The 23,143-nt window shown below is 40.9% G+C and overlaps 1 protein-coding gene across 1 annotated transcript in view; it reads left to right on the top strand.

Moving 5' to 3' along the window:
* lrba (LPS responsive beige-like anchor protein) overlaps positions 1-23,143 on the top strand; it is a 218,394-nt gene that overhangs the window by 85,675 nt on the left and 109,576 nt on the right. Inside the window, exons 37-39 of the mRNA XM_044113800.1 lie at positions 4,615-4,679; positions 8,379-8,487; positions 21,465-21,631. Of these exons, the coding sequence (XP_043969735.1) occupies positions 4,615-4,679; positions 8,379-8,487; positions 21,465-21,631 (341 nt within the window). The remainder of the gene's footprint in view (positions 1-4,614; positions 4,680-8,378; positions 8,488-21,464; positions 21,632-23,143) is intronic.

The following is a 23,143-nucleotide window of genomic DNA, read 5'->3' as shown; positions in this document are numbered from 1 at the left end:
TCTGTCAGGATCAAGGAAAAGCACACTCCCTGTTCCTATCTTCTGTTGAAGGTCAGGTCAGAGGTGAGAGGTCACCAATGGCTGCTTGTATCCTCTCCTCTCATCAGGAGCGCCGTGGTCATAGCCCCTATCGCGGCCATAAAATCCGCAACATCGCTGACCAGGCCAAGTCAAAATCCAATATCCCATCATCGACCCGTCCCACCGTTTTGCTTTTTTTTTTTTTTTGTCTACGGGAGATGTCCCTTGGATCAGGGTCACCGCTTGTTTTTAATTCGGCTGTAGGAGGCGTTCTTCGGCCCATAATGACACCATTAGTCTTGCTATCACCTTTGGCAGCCTGCACAAAATGCCAATGACCCTTCTGCTTCTCTTCAAGCCCAGTTTAGAGCTAATCCTGTCACTCTACTATTATTTTGAGGTTTGTTTAAATGTGACCCTGTTTATCTTGCATCTAAATCTTAAGATATTTTCTTGACCCCACCTTTAGTTGCCATTTTTCTCTTTATTGACTTGAGTTCAGCACGTCAGATGGTGTTTTTCTGTTTGTTGTACTTTTTCAGAAAACAGTGAGAGGAATCTGCATGTTTTGCGGCAGTATTCATACCCCCCTTGAACTTTTTCACATTTCGCACCGAATTGCTTTCAGAACTCACCCAATTAACAGACAGAGTCCACTGTGTGTAATTTAGTCTGAATCCAGCACTTCTCTGGAGGCCTCAGCGGTTTGTCAGAGAAGTGAACAAACGGCATCACGAAGACCAAGAAACACAAGAAAACGAGGTTATTTTGGAGAAGACCTTTCCGAGTGCTGAAAACTTCACTTTGAACCGTTGATTATATCTCACTGAAATGTGGCACTGAATAGAGGACAACCGCAAACCTGCCAAGGTATGAACACATGAGCATCCCATTAAATTAAAAGGAAGACACAAGAAGAGCAATTTTCAGAGCAACAATGAAAAGCAGAGCTTCAGTGGAGTGGGTTAGGTTGAAGTGTGCTCAGTGGACAAATGGCCCAGTTAAAGCCCAGACCTGAATACATTGTACAACCTCTGGTAAGACTTGAATTTTAATGTTGAGAGGCAGCGTATTCAATCTGAGGGGGGTGAAGACGAGATCATTTTTAGTTCTTTATTATTAAAGAAAGCTATTGTCCTCCCAAATCACTGTTATCTTCTACTTTGTTTGTTCTGTCACATGAAATATGGTAAAACATTGAAGTTTGGGGTTGAAATGACAAAAATGTGTGATCGGTCCCAATTACTTTAATTTTGGGAGCTCAGTGATTGGCCAATGCTTCCATATGAAGCATTGGCCAATCACTCAGCAAACATCTAGAAACCAACCATTGTCCTCTATTGCTCTGCTGTGAGAGAGAAACTCTGTGACTTTTGCTTTTGTAGCAACTTTTCAGGAGGGGAAAAAAAGAAAATTAGTGTTGCCCAAAAAATGAATCGGCAGGTGAGGCTTTTTAAAGATCAGTAATATGTGATCCGCCATAAAACCGCAATCGGAGCACCAATAGAAATCAGTGTTGCTCTTTTAAAGTCTGACTGATGCATCCGACAGCACGGGTACCAAATCTATTTACTCCCTTGCTTCCTGCTGGGCTCATTTGAAGCCCAGTTCTCCGGGTCTGGCCTGGTTCTGAACAAGCTCACCCACCCCTCTCCACCCTCCCCCTCTAGTTTCTGCTCATGGTTAATGTCCGCGCTCCAGCTAAAGCCCCACGGCTCACACACTCCCTCCTCCACGCCGGCTCCCGTCTCTCAGGCCCAGACTTCTATTCCCTCTGTGCCCTCTTTTATTTGGAAAGCGCTGTAAACACGGTCAATGCCAATACGCTGGTGCGGGACAGAAAGCGGTTCTGAGCCGAGGTTAAGTGTGAGGCTTCCAGAGTGATGGTAAGCAGAAAGTTTTTGGAGGAACGCTTCCCCTGGCTCCAAGTGCTGATCGCTTTCGATGGTTCTGTACTTGTTGTGCCGAGGACGAGGGGAAAGAGCGATACGGTTTCTCGAATGCGTCACGTGTACAAATATGTTTGGATGGGTGTAAGGAAAATCTTGTAAATGGATCTTTCTTTGTTTGTCGCGGCGCTGATATGCTCCTCCCTGTGGGATCTCTAGGTTTACTGACAAGCTAGCCTCTACATAAACACTCCGTTTCCTCTATCAGCTCGGGAGATGTTGACAGCTAACTTTAAATCATTTTCCTATACATCCTTTTGTCACTTAAATATTTTTGTAACCATGATAAAAAAAAAAATATACATATTTCTGTGAACATTCTCTCATTGTCAGAAAAACATTATTATTTTTTTTTTAAATGCAGACATTCAGTGATTGAGGTTCTAATTTATGTGGTTGTAGTTTTTTTACTCCAAACTGAAATATTTTTGCACATATTTCCCCGCGTCCCCAGAGAGGAAGAGGGGGAGAAGTGCTTTGAGGTTCAGACAGGACCCCTGACCTTGTTGCTTTATTATTCTTTTGACGCTTGCGTTTAAGGTGTTGAAATATTGAACAGAGCACGAGAGAGACGGTGGCCGCCGACTTTCCCCCGCTCTTTGTCCCCTTCCCGGCCCGGGCCGTGGTCGGATTGTTTAGACTGACACCTTCAACCATAACGTTAGTCAGAGAAATTTGTGAGGCTTACTTGTGATAAATGCACTTTTAACATGACTTGCAGTGGCTTGCTCACCCAATGTCCAGGCATTCGGGGACTGAAGCTCGAAACTCTTTAAAGTTATGTTACCAACCTGTGGTGAGATAAAAGTTCAATGCATAGATTTTTTAACTAAGACAAGTTTTCCTTCAGGTGTGTGTTGTTGTATTTTGATGTATGACTAAAATCACCTGAAGTTGTGCTGATCTCCTACTGTTTCTGACATTCTGGAAGTTATCCCAATGTTACGCCTCCATTATGCTGTTTACAACTGTTCTTACGAACGCAAGACTGACTGAGTTTCTTTAATGAGCTCCACAGGTTCCAATTCTGCCAGGTGTTTGATAAATGCTGCTGTTGCTAGTTTAGAGGATGGCTGTGAGGCAGAAGCACGGCTGGAGACTGCTGCTCCGACCGTGGTGATAGTCGGAGCTTTGTGGCAATGGGTGGAGCTTTGTACCAATGGGCGGAGCTTTGTGGCAATGGGTGGAGCTTTGTACCAATGGGCGGAGCTTTGTACCAATGGGTGGAGCTTTGTACCAATGGGCGGAGCTTTGTGGCAATGGGTGGAGCTTTGTACCAATGGGCGGAGCTTTGTGACAATGGGTGGAGCTTTGTGGCAATGGGTGGAGCTTTGTACCAATGGGCGGAGCTTTGTGACAATGGGTGGAGCTTTGTACAAATGGGCGGAGCTTTGTGACAATGGGTGGAGCTTTGTACCAATGGGCGGAGCTTTGTGACAATGGGTGGGGCTTTGTAAGAGCAAGCATGTAGGCACCTCTGAATGTTTGGCATGGAATATTAGATTTTTCACACATGCATAAAAGAATCAAAGCAACACTAAAAAGTATGTTTTTGATGAGAGAAATACATTATACCACGGTATAAAACTTGGAGTGAATTTTTGTGTAAAACTGCCCCTCTAACAAAACAATTTGATATTTGGTGGTTTAGATGTTTTAAGTTTGAAATGGAAGCAGCACAGTGCCTCCACAAGTAGTTTTTTTTCTGTTGTAAAAGGTGCAGTTCTACAAATCAGAGCTGTGTCCTGTGGCTTAAACATATATGTATGTATATATATATATATATATATTATATATATATATATATATATACATATATATATATATTTTGTTTTATTGAAAATTTTGTTTTTTAATTTTAATAGATTTTTTTTCCACCTTACCTTTTTCCCTTAAAAGAAATACAAAAAACTGGAAACATCTAATTTAAAAACTGGCATTTATTTCATTGATGTCATTTCTTCTGCGAGTCGACCTGAATTCAAAGTTGAACTAAATAAAAAGCTCTAAAACCCAAAGAGTGGTGAAATAACTAAAGAGTACAAAAGCATTTAATAAAAAAGCTACTGAACTGATTCATTTAAATCTAAAAATTACATCATCGCCATAGCCTAAAGCTATGTGAAAATTCTGACATTTTCAATACCAAAATAAAAATTTATATAAATAACATTCCAAAATAACAAAATCAATTCAAAAGAAACATTTTCCAAATCAATTTCTTTCAGTGTGAATCTTTAACAAAAACTACAAGTGTGTGTCTGAACTCCTCTTTAAAACAATCTTGCTTTTCATTCAGTGAAGTTCCTCATATTGGATAGAGAATCCAAAAAGGTTTTCTCAATTAAGTCTTCATAATAAACTTCACTTTATCCATGTAAAAGTAAAATGTATAGCATAGTAAAAATACTTCTAAAAGTACATTTTATTCCAAAGAATGACTCAAGTAAATGTAGCTCTGACAGGACAACAGCGATGGATCATTTTCAACAAAACGCTGAGGTTGTCTGTAGTTTTGCACGCGTGATCTCAACCTAATGACACAGACTCTTCCCATATTGAGTCAAGAAAAGCAAACAACTGTGTTTCAATTTTTTTTTGCCCTTTTCTTCCTAGTATTTATGACCGTTTTGTTGGCTTGCAGGAATGGCAGAACTCCATCCAGAAGAACGCAGGACTGGCCTTCATCGAGTTGGTCAACGAAGGCAGGTAGGTCACCTCAGCTCCACCTGAGGGGGTTTTCCTCCCCGTTGTCTTGTCCCACTGACTGGTGGAGATCCGGCCCCATCGCCCATTGGGCCCCCAGAGGCCCCTGTCCCGATGGTGTGGCTGTTCAGGGCTCTGCACAACAATCAATGATCTGAGAGAGCGTGGAGGCTGTAGGTGTTTTAGGAGGAGCGGTGAGTTCAAGGCTCCATTCAATACCTGCTCATCCCACTGGGATCAGAGGGGGGAGCAGAGAGGTTAGGCAGAAGGTGACAGCAGCTCTGATTGCTGGTTCCTCTGTGACACCAGGGGAAATCACTCCTGATTTCTTGACTGTCCATCTGTCACTTTACGCCTTTCTTTCTCGGCCTTTATCTCTTTGTAATAATTTCTTCTGTCTAAACGTCTTCTGTTATTTGCCTCTAGCATCATGATTTTTGTTCCATCCTTTTCCAATAAATAAATACATAACCCTCCTTTCCTCTCTGCTGCTCCTCGCTGTGCAGACGGTTCCTCACTCCCTTTCTGCCACATTTCCAGTTGGCAGGTCTTAATCCCGATTTAATCCAGCTAGATTACCAGGACAGTGCTTTGACATGGCCCAATGAGAGGCTGTGATTTACTGTTATCCACTCTTAGGTGGTGATTACTGGTCTGTGTTGCTCACCTTAAAGGCAAAGCTAAACCCAGTCAGTGGCTAAATTAAATTCCTTATATGTATCTTTTAATACAACTTTCTGGTTTCATAGTTGTGATCTTTTATTAAGTTTTTAGTAATATAACTCTTTTTAGCTTGAATCTGAACTGCAAAGTGTCTGGTCATGCAGCCTAAATTATTTTAAGTGTATTGTCTTTTTTGCCGATGAAGTTCTTTGTGATTTAAAGTTGTAAAAAATAATTTCAACAGTTGGTTATTAATACGACTGTCATAACGGAATCAGGCCAGTGAAAAGAGTCTGCTCAGTTATGGAAACAAATTTTGATTGCTTGCTTATTTATTTACTTATTTATTTTTAAATAATTACCTTAGTAGAAATTGTTTCCAGATTACACACAATGGCAGCAAAAAAATAAAATAAAAAAATAGAAAAAGTTGTTCCCCAACAGGCGTAAGACCTGGAGCCTGTTAACCCATTTTCATCAAGTGGCACCAAATTCTGCCTAGGTCATAATGTTTTCCTATTTCACAAGCAAAATTATAAACAGTGTTAAAACAAAATATAATAGAAACCAAGAAAGGGAGAAATGTTTGGTCAAAAGAGAGTTTTTTGTCAATGATGTCAGTTTTTCTGATCATTTGGAGCCAGATTTGAAATGAAATGACTAATTTGATGAACTATACAGACCATCAGTTTAATCATCACACCTGCCACAGTCCAACACACACCCAGTGTCACTGAAAGCTGGAGAGTATTTCTTCATGTGACTCACTGAGCCTTCATTGTCAGTAAAAACATTATCTACACAGATGATGTTGTTCAACTGCTATCTTATTTTTTTTCTCTTTAGTGTTTAATTTATATTATTAAAGCTACAGTATGTAACATAAAAAAATTATTTTTGAATATTTGTTAAAACTGTCACAATGTCATGACACTTTAGTATAAGTCAGACAAAATGTGAAAAACTCAAGCGCCTCCTTCCTGAGTTACTATTACAGTCTGCAGACATTCACTGCTTCAGGTCAAAAGCAGCCAATCAGAGTCAAGAGGAGGGTCTTGGCGCTGTCAATCACTCTGATGTACGCACCTTTAATACAGTAACTTTAAAATGTTGAAGTTGACTGATACTTCTTGGAGGCCCCAGGTATAGAAGTGTCCACCTCATGTTTACAAGCTACAAACACCAACAATGAACCACAGTACCTAAAGGTCAAAACGCCAAGCCAGACCCACTGGAACCCTGTAAAAAAAACTATGTAATTTTTGAATTTTTTTTTATTTTTGTCAAATCTTTTCTGTATAAATGCAGCTGCAGAACACCACTAGCAAACTGCATCAATGCTCCAGTCAAAGTTTGGCAATAAGGTACAGAAACTAAAGCTGGAAACTAAACAGAAACTAAATGTGCTCTCTAGTGATCAGACACACATGCACTGCTGGAGAAGACAGGAGTCGGAGAAAATGAGCACTTATCCAGAATCTATTTTGCAATAAATCTTTTTAATTTCAGGCTGTTTTATTGGTATATCTTTTTAAAAATGAGTCCATCTTCAGACGGCACCCACATGTTGCGAGCATTAGCTCCGAGCTCCATAAAGGAGGTCAGTTGCTGTGGTTATTGATGGCGAGGCCCTAGTACTGCCACACAGGTTATGGAGGTGAAGGGGGCCCCGGGGCCCCTGCTGCACAGTGCTGAAACAGCAGGCTTAGGTTACAGTCGTCCTCTAGCTGCTGAGCTCCCTCCCCCTCGGTCCATCCAGTCTGCCCTCCAGCTCTCCTCCCTGTCCTCTGCTCTGTTATTGTTCCACTTTGCTCAGCTCTGACCTGTGCAGAGTTTCCCCTGACCCGCATGCTGCCGCGTTCACACATCACATGCGGGTTTCATCAGCGCCGCTAAGGGGAGCCAGGTAGAGAACACATGTAGCAACACGGCCGGAGATCCTCCCTCTTGTCAGAGATGCGTATCCATTAATGAATCAATTAGCGGCGCGGCGCTAGTAGCGGCAATGAGATTTTCTGCTAATTCTGCACGCTCCTTTCTGAGCATTTCATGGATGTCACCTCCCTGCTTGTTGGGCTCAGATCAGGAAGTAAACCTGTTGTAAATACTTTGATGCCCAAGATGGTACATGCTTTTCCCCAGCAACTCCTGCTTAGACGCTTGGAATGTGTTGGCCTGTTGCAATAACAAACTTTGCTGGACGATGAATTGTCCCAGAAGTTATTGCGATGAACGATAATATTGTTGTTTTTGGGACCACGTCTGTCACAATAAGCAATAAATCAATCACATGATAAACTAAAAGATGCTTGATAACTTTCCTTCCTATTGATAATTTTTTCATCAGACATTTTGTTCAGAGACTTTATAATCCATTTGATTTATAGTATTGCTTGTGTGTAGGTTTTTATTTGCTTTTTATTGTTTTTGATCTTTTTGTTTATTTTTGGGGGGTATATGAAATATCTTCCACTTCCAGAGTTTAATATTTTACAAAATTAAAGTTCATTTATGTTTTAGAGTGTGAATTTACGTTATGCCATCATCACTGTATCACTAGAAAAGGATCTCAAAGCAACAATATTACCGTGTATCACAATAATTTCCGGGAGAATTTTTCCAGTAAAATGTTCCTGTGACAAACCTTTTTGAGACCATTTTCATTATAGCAGTAATGGCAGAATTATACAAGTACACCCTCTGAGACATTAATGAACTTTAATTTCTAGCGAACATTTCACACTGGAACTAGAAGACGTTTAAGTGTCTAAAATAATTAAACAAAACAGAAACGACAAATAAAAAGGAGACTGAAGTCTCTGCAAGCAAAATTGTCCTTCAAAAAAACAGCTAGTTGAGACAAAGACTTTTGTCATAAAAGTGGGAAAGATCATTTCCACTTGCAAAATCATGGAAGTGGAAATCATCCAGCTTGTTTTAAATGAAAATCCGATTAGTTGATTTATTGCTCACTGCGACGGGCTTAGTGACGTGAACTTTCACAACTTTACTCATGAGCGTTTTCCACACTCCCCCCAGGCTTCTCAGCCACACGATGAAGGACCATCTGGTTCGCGTAGCCAACGAGGCCGAGTTCATCCTGAGCAGACAGCGGGCCGAAGACATCCATAAACATGCAGAATTTGAGGTGAGTTCACGCCGTTCTCATTCACACCTGCGGGAAGATTTATTACATTTGGAGAACTGCGGGGAAATGGATGAAACAATATGCAGAAAATGTCCAATTTTTACAGGTTTTTATATCTTATGTTACAAGCACACACCTGGATGTATTTAGCTTGAATATTATGGGATAGACCAAGGCGAGATTGAGCACAAATGTGAAGTGGGAGCCTTGTTTTTAGTATTTGTCAAAAGAAGCCCTAGGAATAAACTTGTTTAAGCAAACATAAGTTTGTGCATAAAGGTCTGTAACGTAAATTACCAGTATTATGTCAGCTTAGTTGGCTGGCTTAAAAAAAAAAAAAAAAAATTCAGAATACAGATTTTAAATTTGACTGCACCCTTAAACCTGATGTATGTCACTTTTCTTAAATGTATGTAAAAACCATTCATCTGCCATCATTGGTTAGCGATGCTAGCTAGCCTTAGCATTCATGGCTCTGCTATAGGCTAAGCCAAGAGCAATGGGTGAGGAGTGGTGCGCACACGACCATGATTGACAGCACTAAGACCCTCCTCCTGACTCTGATTGGTTGTTTCTGACTGAGTGGTGTATTTCTGCAGTTAGCACAGGTTATCTGTCTTTTACTATACTGTCATGACATAGTGATGGTGTGAGCAAATATGTAAAACAACTTTTTTTTCGTTTTTCTTTTTTTATAAAAGTTACATTCCCCAACATTAACCCTGACCTGATTAATACGTCTCCTGATCTTTAGTCCCAGAACAGCTTGATGTATCCTGGGACGTCTGACGGCGTCAAGTATCAGAGTGAATGTTCAAAATGTTTACTGTCAGTCATGATCGGGCCTAACCAGGGACTTGAATGCATTCATGGCAGGCTGTTTTACCATGGAAGCAGTCTAACCTCTCCTCTGACCGGCCAGCAGGACAAACACTGCAGGACCAACTCTATCCTGACCCCTGGTCTGCTCTCTGGATCTCCCCAGCATCATTTCCTGTCCTGCTGGGATCCTGTCCATTATACTCCCACTGGGGGTGTATTTTGGTAGTGACAGGGATATGGTCCTCCACCTCCTTTCATCAAGATCTAAGAGCTGCAGACAGAGTGGAGAGGTTCTGGTCTGGGTAAACCCACCACATCCACTCCCAGGCCTCTGCTCCCACTTTTACTGTAAGATATGTTTTTCAAAAGTTCAAGGGAAGGGGACTTTTAGATGAATCAGAGTGACTCATAACTCTTGAAAGGTAGAAATATTATGGGACGTCCTCTGGTTCTGGAAGGTTTTCCTTTTCTGTTTGGAACATAGTCTTCATTTCTCCGAGCGCTAACACAGGCTCTAATTTTCCCACTAGTGGAAGTTGTGTTCTTATTTGGTGGAGGACTGTAAGATGTCATTTCCTGCCCAACAGAAAACCTTTCAGACTGAACTCAGCAGCTGTACAGGCTGGCGGTCTGATTTGGCCTTATTGTTCCTTTCACGTCCTAGTTTAATTCTCAGATATCAGATCAGTTATTCACCTGATCCTAGAACAGTGCTGCTGTCAGTAGTAGATTATTTTCAGTCCTAATCTTGTATTATTATTCATTAATACAATATTGGGTAAAACTAAGCACACCCTCAGTCCTTCCATTGGACCGCAGAGGAAGCATGTCTGTCAAGCTCAGCTGATCACATGAATTTGATTTGTTAGTCTGCAAAAGTATGGGTTACTATGAAGAAGAAAGTTGTTTACACAACGCCAAGAGAAGCAGCTGTTGCTGCTCATCAAACTGGGAAGAGTCATCTATCATCAATCAATCAATATTTAGAGCTCTGTCTGACTCTGTAGGCCTCAGATTAAAATTTCTCACAGGAGGGTTAGAAAAAGAAACAAATCTCAGGTTTTTAGAAAGGTTTAGACATGCATGGATTGTGTGGTCTGGTTTCTAATGTTTTTCTCTGAAGCTTTCCCCAACTCTGTACTGTCTTTAATAGCAGAAGTAAGAATGTCAAAATGATGAATCATTTATCTCAGCGGCAGAGGTGACGTCACACTGTGTTTGAGAGGCAGCCGGACATAATAATGCTATTAGCAGTTAATTTTACATTAAGACAATTATTTCCCCCCTTGAGCTGTCACTAGAGTCTGTTAGAAGCGAAGGTCTGGTTTTGGTCTCAGAAGGCTTGGTTTTGGAAGGGTTAATCTTGGACCAAGACCAGTCCTTCTTGGTTAATCAATGAAAGGTATCGGAAGGTCTTTTCGATACCTTCAGATATCAATGCCTTCCATTTCTTTGGTATTGGAAAGTTTAGTCTTGGTTTCAGAAGATCTGGTTTTGGTCTTGATCTTAGAAGGTCTGGTCTTGCTTCCACTTCTGCTGTTCAGGCATATTTGAATGTAGACCTGATAGCAATGGAGTCCAAAACCTTCTGTTGTGTTTGTTGCTCTAAAGTTGCAGCATGAAACTGAAAGAAGGTTCATATTTTCTTTCTTTTTTTTATTTTTGGTTTTAAGTTTTAGCTGAGGATTTCATTCCTAATCAGATACCCAGCAGAGCTTGTCCCAAACTATGTTTCACAATTGAATTCCCCACTTAAATGCAGTTGCTCCTCTGTGACCTCTGAGGAGAAGTGAGCCGCTGATAAGTCTTGCTGGGTTATTGCCGTATTGATTTTTGCCTCCATACAGGCTGTGTTTGGAGCCTGCTGGAGCCAACGCTTTCATTTTGCGCTGCCACAATAAAAATAACAGGCCAATGAATCGCCCCCCCTCCACGCCCCTCCCATCCCACTGAGGGTGGGGGTGGAAGGGTTTCAAAATAAATTTCAGCCATGTCGCACTTTTAAAAGCACTGTCTCTGTAAACGTGTTGCAGAAACACAGACTCTGTTATTACGTTTCCTGCCTTTTAACTCGGCCTCGCCGGCGGACGTTCCCCCTGCTGCACAGGAAGTGATGCGGCCTTCGGGCGACGGCGCGCCAGAGAGCCAGATGTTACACAACAAGCAACACATTTCACAAAGAAAATAATTCAGAACATTAAAACAAATTTATGTTTGTTGTCAGATTCCATATCCTTGAAGGCGGTGATAGAGGGGCCTTTTGATTTAGACTCTGTTTTGCCTCGGAGACCTAACATATGCTTTTCTCCTCTCTTCCTCGCCGCCTCTCGCCCGTCTCCTCCTCACACTCTCCTCACTCTCTGCGGACCAGAATTGAGTTATCTTTGGCCCTGAGAGTAAGTTATTACAGTGGGCTCAGGGTGAAACAGAGATGAAGATAACTAGGGCCAAATCCAATTACCTTTTAGGGTTCTCTATCTAATAGGATCCTTAATGTGAAGGAGATCTGCAGATCGGACGCTCTGCTGCGGCTCGGCGAATGATAGACGGGCATCTTGCACAGAGGGAGAGAAAAGACGGAGCCCAAGAGATAGAAAGGAAGGGAGAGAAATCGAACTCCCTTTTTTTATGGGGGTTGTTCATTAGGGATGAAATGTGGCGGGCTCAGGGGCACGAGGGCAGATAAGACGGTCCAGATAGGGGAATAGTGAGCAAGACCCAAGTCATTTCTATTCTTCCTCGCCGTGCTGTTCCTTTCTGCTGAGCTTCATCCTTTTCTCATGTAGCCGTTGATTCATCTCCTGCTGCTATACGGAGTAATCGAATTGACTGTTGGAGAGACCCTGAAAGCCAGATGATAGCAGCTAATTACTGCTCTCCGCCTCAACGTTTCCTCCGCTGGCCTCGTAAAACGAGCCGTGGCCGACTCCCCGTGTTAATGACATTAACATTGAGCTGAAGCTTGTTATGTTGTGTTAGCGTGGTCTAGCTTCAACCATCAGACAAAAGACAGCCTGGACTTTGTGCTGTGGTGAAGAGTCCTCTAAGGAGAAAGTGCTTAGGCTTTAGATAACAGCTCTTCCATTGCTGAGGACATGCAGGACTGGAGAAAGACATGCAGGCTGTGAGGAGAAAGGTGCTGCTTTAAGAGTTTAGAAGACTTCCTTATCGTCACACTAATGTTAAACTTCTTCTACAGATTACCTTTCAACTTCAGTTGTTATAAAAATTGCTGTATATATCAAATATGACAGAAATTTGACTTCAGAGTTTGATGCCTTGAATTTGGGCCTCTGTCTCTTTAAAAAAAACTCCCCATTCAGAAAGTCATCACAACATGGCTCCTCTATTAGCAATGTTTCTACTAGCGTTGCTCTGAGAAGTGGCTCCTATAATGAGCTCAGCTGATATGCAGTTCCACCAGGTGTTTGCTAATTGCTACTGGCTAGTCTGAAGGAGCTGAGTGGGGGAGTTGCGGGTGAGTTCTCTGTGAGGCAGAAGAAGGAGCTGCACCTGCAAAGGTCCCAGTTGAATGGTTGCCATGGAGATTAAAGGATTTCTCAAACATGCATGAAAGAACCAAAACAACACTCTAGTATATTTTTGGTGAGGAAATTTAAGCTCAAAAATGGTCAATTTTACATTATACCTCTACTTTAGCTAGGCCACTAAAAAGACTTTTAGTTACTGTGAGACAGAAAAAAAACGTAAAAGCTTAATTTAAACCTAAATCTGCCACGGATATGAATAATTTTGAACTATACTGTAGATTTGTCAGTATTTCTTCAGCTGATATTGGATGGATGGTTCATCCATTTCTTCTTGTACTAAAGTGACGCCCAATAAGCTAAAGCCGTTTGTATTTGAAAAATACAAAGTATAAAAACTGAATTTATTGGATGGATAGAGTTCTGACTCCAACACACCCCCATAGAGAGAGAACATCTCGGCTCCCAGAGGCTATTTTCACCACATTAAACTGATGGCAGAACCCGGACTGATAGCTGCCACCTACTGTAGCTGGCTGTCATGTAGTTGTCGCAGCTGTAATGTAGTCTGTCAGCAGGGCCCGGCGCCCCGTCGTCCCATTATGGGCAAATCTGTTGTCAGGAGAACGAGAGAGGAAGAGAACAGCACCATGCCTTTTCCCCAGATTGTGGTGTGGAAAAAAAAAAAAAAAAGAAAGTGAGAAACTTTACATATTAGAACAATACGAATTCGAATTTGTCGGAATTATTCCAGCAGGCGTAGCTCCACTCTGCTGTATTTGAGAGCCCAGGAGACGGGGAGGGAAAGTAGGCTACAGAGGGTTGTTGGGGAGCCGCAGTCTTGTCAACGTAATGAAGTCCCCAGGTACCTCCTCTACTGGTCCCATCATTATGTGTGACCAGCTAAGCCCAAAATATGACTCCTTGCCGCTGCTGCCTCTGCTTCTCTTTTGTCACTGCAGAGACGTTCTCTGAAGGTGAGCCTGCAGTGCTGCATCAAAGTGAAACATTGAGCTTCTCGAGGCTTTGTCTGTGTTTTGCATCATGTTCTTTCCTGCGTTTTTACCCGTACTTGGCCTGTGTTAAAACCTTTTATACTGTTTAGTTGGAGTAGGAAATCCTACTTGGTATTTTTGGTTTAATTTATCGTGCGAATGTCTTGGTGCACCTAAACTGCGACAAAACTATTCAGCAAGAAATAGGAGCTTGTTTTAAGCCAATAATTCTTTCATTTTGATGGAAAATTATTAGCTATAAATGAAATAATCTGACAGTGGAATGAGACATTTTGGTTTATTCAGTATTAATATTTTTATCCATCCAGTTACTGACAAAAATTCTTGATCAGGTATTGGTGACAATGTGTCTGATCCATCAGCAGATCTATTCAGTATCATTCTATGCTTTGCTTTGAGCAACATCATAATTTATTTATTTTTACTTTATATCTAGAACTCCTAATTACATTTTCTGAACCATTTGCGGTTTGGTGCAGTTTATTTCTTTACATTTTTGACCAACTTCAACCTATTGTTTTTTGTCAATTTCAGTTTCTTCATTATTTATTTTCCACTGGTTGTTCTGCTCCTAATCACACTGACTGAACAGATTAAAGTTGTTTTTACGTGTTGGACCAAGCTTGTGAGGCTGTTGATGTATTTAAGTGTGCTGTACTGGTGCAGATAAATAAATTAGTAGTTCAGTTCATTTTTGTCTGCGCTTAAAAAAGAAACTTAAGTCGATTCAGCTCTGCTTTCCTGTACTGGATCGATATCGGCTGATAATAAACCTCAGGTATAGTGATCAGAAGTGAAAAAAGTGAATCGTGCATCCCTAGTTATTTTTCATTAATACTAAGGAATAATCAAGTTAATCAAGCTCCTATATCTTGCTGAAGTTACTTGTAAGTAAGTTTCAAGTGGTGGAAGACGTCTGCACTAGACGCTAGACCAAACATACTTGGTCAGATTCTGTTTTTGGCTCTCTTGTAGTCTACATTCTCTGCTGCACCTCTGCAATGTCACTTCAGTTCCTCCCTCTGTTCATTTGTCGTCTGCAGAAGATGATTCTCATAGTTCTTTGTGTGATGTGTGACCTTCAAACTCAGCTCGACTTATTTTGCAAAAGGTGGCACTGCAGACAAATGTAGCGACAGGAGGGCGCGGTCCTGCAGAGACGGGGAGGTTTCCTACGTAGCAGAGATGAAGAGGCCTGCAGCCGCGCATGGTGACCAGTCCATTACAGATGGACTGGAGGAGGAGGGAGTCGCTTTGATAAGTGAAGAGGCTGCGTTAACCTTGATGGCCACTAGCATCGGGGGCTGTTGCCAGCAGAAGGGATATGTTTCAACTGGATTAGATTATTTTTTTTTCTTCTGACATGAGAGAAGGAAAAAAAAAAATCAATACTTGGGGAGCACTGGATGACAGGGGCATCATTTCAGAATTGAAGTAGCTGTCAGACATTGTCATTTGCTGACTTTTGTTCGCCATTGTACTTTTAAGCCCTCATTTTTCTCCCCCTCCTCTCCCTTTCACTCGCATCTTCCCTGAGCCCATTGTCTGAATTCCCCCGGTGACGTTTTATGTTGCAATTTGAAAACTAGAGGGCAAGAGATCAAGTGCAAGAGAAGCTCTCTGAAACCAATTGGACTTGTTCAGAATGTACTTTTGCTTAGCGACACCCCCCCCGACCCAAACCCCCATCCTCCTTTCTCATTTCGTCCTCTTGTCTCCCCAGACCTCCATTGTGCTCTGGGAGGAATTTATTTGTTCTGCATTTGCATTCCCTGATACTAGACAAGGACAAGCGTGATGGGTCGCCTTCTTCTGGACGCGTTCTCTGCCCGTTTGTAAATGAAACCCTCGGGGAGTGCTTGTCGACGGATGAGAGAAATGGGAGAAATGGGAGAGCGATAGACGAACCTCTGGAAGCTTCTAGCCCAGATGTGCCACCGTTGTCAGGAGATTGCAAGTCGACCACTTTAATAACGCCTCTGCTGTTTTACTTCTTCCTTCCACGTTTAGACGCTGGGTTATCCACTCCGTCAGGGTTGTGGTGCAGTAATTCCTCTAGACGTTTATCTGTCACTCTAATTCATAAACACAGGGCTGATATCTTGTAATGAGCTTCCTTTCTGTGGCCTGTTACACCAGTTAACCCTCTCAAATCACAGAGGAAAAGAGACCAGTTATCACATGACAACAAGTTCAGTGTTAAACACCAGATTTCATTCTTTTTCTGTACTGATTCGTAGTTTTCAAAGTGTGGCAGAGCTATCCGCCAGCCCACTCAGAGAAAACCCCCCGATATCCCCCCTCATCATTAGCTCAGTTTACATTACAAATGTGCGTAGAAATTCAAAGCGACGGAAAATAAAATACGCAGTTGCGGTGTTTCCAATAGAAAAGAAACCCAATTAAAATTGCACCTGAATAAGCTTGTTCACGTGACATGCTGAGCCATCGACCTCTACATCCTATCCTGCCTTGTTTTTCATGGTTTGTGCCAGTGGTAACATCCAGTTGTTGATCATATGATCCGTATAGTGCAAAAGAAGTGTTTCCATTCCAGTTTGTCAATGGAAACATTTTGATAAGGCCAAAAACACAGAAGTTAAATCCTCATGTTAGTGCCAAAACTCTGTATCAAAGAACAAGTTGTTTCAAATTTGGCAGGTTTCTATTGAGCACATTTATTTTTGTAATGTCAAATTTGCAACTGATGGCCAATGGAGACGCAGCTACTGTTTGGAAAATCAGACAATGACGTGTCAGAAAAAACTCTGGATGGGAAAACATAATCTAGCCTAAGCTAACTGTAAAGCACAATTAACATACTGCAGCTTTAGTCCTTGAGATGATTATTGTTCCCTCATTTCCTCTTCAAAACTCCACAACACATTTATATTTGTTTGATGTTTTTTTAACCTCGAATGGATTGTGGGAGGCGCGGCTGGGGCGTAAGTGACTCGATTAATGCCAGTCATTATAATTTTGTCTTCACTGAGCTGTCTCCCGCAGCAGAGCAGGCTTCCGCGCAGCAGCACGACCCTGTCAGCCAGGCTGTGTAATGGGAGGTGCTGCCCGTGATTACAGTGTCGTAAGTCATAATGGTCCCGCTTGCCAGCAAGTTGTGCCCTTGTGGCTGTCTGCTTAGCAAGCTGACAGAGCGTAGTCCCACCGTCCGGCCGCCTCTGCTGCAGCTGACTAACATGGACAATTTAAAACCTTTTTTTGTTTTTGTTTTTTAGGTTTGGTTTTGAAAAATGTGCTGACAACTTCTAAATATTTTTTGAGCTCATTGAAAAGTAAATAGAAAATTGAATTGCACGTGTGGGCTCGTCACAATAACAAACTTTGCTGGACGATGAATGGGCGCAGAGGTTATCGCAATAAACGATAATATTGTTTGTTTGAGACCATTTCCAATGAATGTATTGGTGATGGCAGAATAATGCATGAATATTCTTATATTTTAAGATCATTATACTTTAATTTCTAACGTACATTTATCACTATAGCTAGAAGATTTCTTAGATATCCAAAATAAATAAGAAACAGAAACGACAAATAAATGGAAACTGAAGTCTGTGTAAGCAAAATTGTCCCTCAGAAAACAGCAGCTGGTTAAGGCCGATGCATTAGACTGAAGATTTTTGTCATCTAGTATTGTTTAAAAAAAATAAAAGGCAAGAAAACAAAATCATGCAAAAGGAAATGATCTCGCTTGTTTTATACTTTCTTTTCTGTCATTGCACAAAGACACGAGAGTGAATCTGACAGCTAAATGTTGTTGCTTGGATACTGGATTACACATAAAGGATACTATTTGTGTCTATAAATACTGTACATATATACAAGTGTTAGTCGTGCAGGTAAACGATAAAATAAATTACAGAAAATACCAAAAATCTTCTGAATAAACATACAAATAATGTATTGCTAAATGTATATTAAGGCCTCAATAAAATCACTATTGAACTGTTAAGACTTTGAGTAAAACTATTGAACTGGGTATTTTCAGGCAGTCTGAGCTTGTTTTTCATTCATCATGTGACTAATTGGTTTATTAATTATGGAAAATTTTTTACTATTTCTACTTTGCACAGCGTTCCAACAATTAAATGACCAATTCAGTTTAAAAGCCCAGTCACACCAAAAATATATATTTTACACTGGGTTATTATTTTAGTGAGCCTTCAGTAGAGCAGAACGCACCATCAAGTATTTTGTATTTTATTACATCTTTCATATTAAAATGACATAATAAGTCCTTCATTAAACCCACATCAACAGAGTGACCCCTGGCAGCAACGCTGACCTGTCCTTTCCACTTACAGAGGAAACCCAGCTTAGCGTTTCAATGGCACGGCTCATACGTTCAGCTTCTCTGGTTGTTGTTTTAGGCCGCCGTCTTCTTTTTGTCCCATGGTCGACTCCGGCTTTTGGAGGGCTTGGCTGTTTGGGCAGGTGATGAAGTGTTTGTTTATGGTTATGAGTTTGAACCCGGCACCGTTGATTAGTGCTGCAGACCTTGCATGTTTCAGGCAGCCACAGATGGAAATGGACTCTGCTTCAGATCTCCGGATGAATTTGCATCAGTGTTAGGAAACCCGATCAGTCGTAGCTGTGCGTTTTCAACTGCGGGGTCTGTTGTGATTTTGGAATATTTTTTCTGCTGTTCTCAGTTAGTTTGGAATTTGATGCAAGGATCTTCCAGGTCTGGGACAGTCTTAATGCAGCATGGAAATATAGGTAGCACTTTATTATAACCATACCTTATTTCGTCTTATTTAGCCTTATTTAACCATTAATAATTAACCTTGAAAACATCAATTAAGGATGATTTAAACTAACACATTTATTAATGCTTTACCCATAATACGCTTAAGTGCGACGTTAAAAGATGTTGGTCCCAGAATTTAATAAGTTCCATAATCAAATTACAAGCACATCGTCTTGCCACATTTAACACAGATCATAACTGCAAGATAATGGAGTACATGTGTCAAATCTTTTTGTGTGGCCCTCAAGACACCAGGTTCCAAATAATATCAGCCAGTCCTCCCAGTTTCATGTGACTGTTGAAATTCACGTAAAAATCAACTGATTCCAATGTTTTTTTGGGTTTTTTTTGTCTCACTAATGGGTAACTGCAAATTTCCACACAAATGGTGAAAAACATTGGGTTTAATTGACCACCAACTCCCTCCTGTAGGTGGCAGTGTTTTGTACTTCACAACACTGCTGTATCAGCCTTATTTGATGTCAAGTTATTGGTTGGCCTGTGATCAATGTGACGACTAACAAAGTCATATTTAACGTCACACTTAAGCGTAAATATTGTGAAATTCCTTGAAAGTGTTTCTAAACTAGCTCCAAAAAATGTGTGGTTTTGTTGCCCCCCAAAAAATCTCAGAATCCTGGAAGGACTGAACAAAGTGAAAAGATGTTGCATTTTAAGAACGACTTAAAATGCAAAGACAGTTGTTTGCTAATATTTGAATAAGTTGTTAATGGGTTTTATCTTTACATTCTTGCACGACCGGCCCTTTAAGAACATTCAGGGCCTTGTTTTGACCCAAAGCGAAAATGAGTTTGACATCCCTGTAATGGAGCGTGAATCAGGTCTCAGATGAAGATATTTAAAACTAATAGATGGAGCCCGGGTACATACAATCTCATCCAATTTTAATATGCTAATAATAAACACACATCAAAAAGCACATCGGACATTACTCATACAATCCATAATTACTAAATATGCCCAAAACCAACATACTCAGAGCTTATTCATGCTTAATAACTCATGAATTAACTATTCTACATAATGTGTGTATATGTTGGTACATTCATTTGAACATTTGCAATCAGGAATAAACAGTATGTTGTATGTTGGTTTTGGTAGTAATTAGTCATTATGGATGAAGTATTTAGAAATGTCTTTCTACTTTATTAAGTATGAATCATCCTTAATTAATAATGTCTTCAAGGCTAACAACTCATTAATGGTAGTTAGGCTAAATTATGAGTAGTTATTATAACGCGCTACTGGAATATATTTGGCAGACTGTCTTCCATTGTCCGTCCGTCCGTCCGTCCGTTCCGAGTGATGCTTTGTGGCAGGTTCTCTCTTCTCTAGACTCATCTCCAGGAAACATACAAAAAACTTCATTATTAACACTGAGTACACTTTAAAAAATCTGTAATAAATGTAAAATATGTAGGAACCTGACAGCACCAAACACACACACAGCTTCATGTTTAAAGTTCCAAGCACTCACTCCGTCGTCTTCCTCCTGTACTCATTTAGCCGTTTCCCAGTTCATCACGCCGGAAGGTCAGGACCCACGTTAATGTCACGTAAAGAGACATAGATTGATAATTAAAGGCATGCAGCCTCCAAAGCAGCCCCCTGTAATGTGATTTATGTCTATGGATTTCCTGTCAGATCTGAAATGTTGGCTCTAAAATGGAAGAGAAGGGCCTATTATAAAATGATTTACTGTGGGTTTTTTTTTGCTTTTTTTTTTTAAATATGGGATGTTCTCCTCAGCTGTGCTTCTTCATTTCTAGATGCTGCATCACTGTTGGGGAAGCAAACATCTTAAAGGGGCAGTGTTTTGTAAAATGGACTTTTTCAGCTTTCCATTGTATTATGTTATTCGATCATCAAAAAACATTCCTGGAGTTATGCTTTAATGCTTTCAGGCATGTTTTAGAAGTCCTTTAATTTTCCATGGCAACCATTCACCCCTCCCAGCAACTCCACCACTCGGCTCCTACAGACTAGCCAGCAGCAATTAGCAAACACCTGGTGGAAATGAACTCTACTTTTCAGAGCAACACAGGTAAAGACGATTTTAGGGCTTAATAGAGGACCCGTGTTGTGATGACTTCCTGAAGGCGGAGTTCCAGAAAGAGCAGGAGCTTCTTAAAGAGACAGAGACCCAATTTCAAGGTGTTAAATTACAGTCAGATTTCTTTTGTTATATTTGATGTTTACAACATTTTTATAACTGAAGGTAATATAGTTATTAGGTAGCACATACATAATACCGCCCTTGTCATGTTATTCTGATGAAGGCAGAGACACAAAATAGAACTACAGTGAAGTCAAATGGGTTTTCAGGGCTTTTTGGTCAGATCTCTCATAAGAAATGGTAAAATGCTAACACAGACCTGTATGTACAGTATGACTGGGTGGAGCCATGGATCAGCCACAAGCACTGCATGAATAGGAGGCTAAAAAACAGTTTCTGAAATAGTTGCAAGGTTGTTTATAAGATGATAGTTATTCATTTCAGGAAGTGTTACTGCAGAGTTCAAAGGCTTGTTCTGATAACATATTCTGACAGAGAAAAATGGCTGCCCTGTGTTCTGTGGTACCGTGTGCTGGAGGGCATTAGAAAATGCATGTCCACTGTTATTAATCAACATGACGCCAGGGCAGAAATGACCCGCACGCTCTCCGTTTATTCAGAAGAGACCCTGCGAGTCTCATACCTCTACTCTGGTCTGCACCTGTGTGTGTGTGGGTGGGTGTGTGTGTGTGTGTAGCTGCAGATTTTAGATTTTAGAATAAGAAAGGGCATTCCTTTGAAACTTTTGGGCAAAATATGACTTCATTTGCTCTCTGATTTATTCTTTTCCTTCCCGCTTCCAGTCGAACTGCGCCCAGTATGCGGCAGAGAAGCGAGACGAGGAGAAAATGTGCGACCACTTGATCCGAGCCGCCAAGTTCCGCGACCACATGACCTCCACCCAGCTCATCCAGAAGATCGTCAACATTCTGACTGACAAACACGGAGCCTGGGGAAGTTCGTCCATCAGGTAAGGGCGAAGTTGGTACAAAACCCCGACATTAAAACGGAAACGTATTCTGCTGTTGCCTTAAGGCCCCCGTCTGAAAGTAGGACTTAAAGGACTTGTCTTTTCATTTGCACAACCTTTTCTTTTCAACTCTGTGGGGGCCATAGGTGCACTAATATCAATATTTATATCTGTCCTAATATTGAACAAGGTTCTAGATTAGGCCTGAAACACCAAAGGTACGGCCAAGCGGTTAATTGTGTCGAATTGATTATTGGAATAATCATCAACTAATGTAGTAATCGATTAATTGATAACTGGATTATAAAGACTCAAAAAAAGGGCAATTGCTGATGGAACAACGTACTCAGAGGAGTAATTAGGCCAAAACTGAACAAAAATCTGTACAATTTACATTTAAGATGAGAAAAACATTGATCTGTAAATCTGTTGTACCAAAGCTCTTCAAGTGAAAAAAAGTTTAGATTCATGCCTACAAATTCTGTAGCTTCTTTTGCTAATCAATTATTAATCAGCGAATCTAAAAAAATAATCATCACACCAGTCTGATACAGTATTGTTCCAGCAGACAGGCTGAGCTTTTCACATGTTGCTAGAAACATTTGTTTTGCTGCAGATGCATCCTTTGCTATGAATGATTCACTAAAGGAAGGTTGTCTTGGCATTCAAGGCAATAAAATGTTTATTTTATTACTTGTAAAATTATTTTAATTATTTGTTTTTTTTTTTGCATCTTTTAATGTATTTAAAGGTTGTATAGAAAGGTTTAAATGAAAAATCTTCAGAATATGCTGCATTTCTGTATTTGATTAGGTGATTAAACATCAGAATAATTATGACTCAAATAATCTTTAGTTGTAAACCTGCGTAAAATAAAACAAAAAAAAATATAGCAATTGAAGTCAACATAGTTACTTGATTGTGCTCTAAATGGAAAACACCCAACGCCGCCCCTTTAACGTCCCGTTTTACCGGTCAAACTTAAAACTATTGCTGTGTTTCCAAGACGTTTGTTTGAAAATGATGTTTTCTGGCTCTGAGGAGCCAATAGCAACAAAGAAGTATCGTACATAAAACCTCCTTAAAAATAATCATTTGGGAAGAAAACAAAAACTGCACCTGTTTTCATCCATCCATCCATCCATTTTCTTACACCCTTCTTCCCTAATGGGGTCGGGAGGGTTGCTGGTGCCCATCTCCAGCTGCGTTCCGGGCGAGAGGTGGGGTCACCCTGGACAGGTCGCCAGTCTGTCGCAGGGCAACACAAAGACATACAGGACAAACAACCATTCACACACATACTCACACCTAGGGAGAATTTAGAGAGACCAATTAACCTGACAGTCATGTTTTTGGACTGTGGGAGGAAGCCGGAGAACCCGGAGAGAACCCACCATGCACAGAGAGAAAATGCAAACTCCATGCAGAAAGATCCCCGGCCGGGAATCGAACCCAGGACCTTCTTGCTGCAAGGCAACAGCTCTACCAACTGCGCCACCGTGCAGCCCGCAC

Source organism: Gambusia affinis, linkage group LG04 (assembly GCF_019740435.1).
Source record: "Gambusia affinis linkage group LG04, SWU_Gaff_1.0, whole genome shotgun sequence".
NCBI lineage: Eukaryota > Metazoa > Chordata > Actinopteri > Cyprinodontiformes > Poeciliidae > Gambusia > Gambusia affinis.
This window is presented reverse-complemented; position numbering and strand designations above follow the sequence as displayed.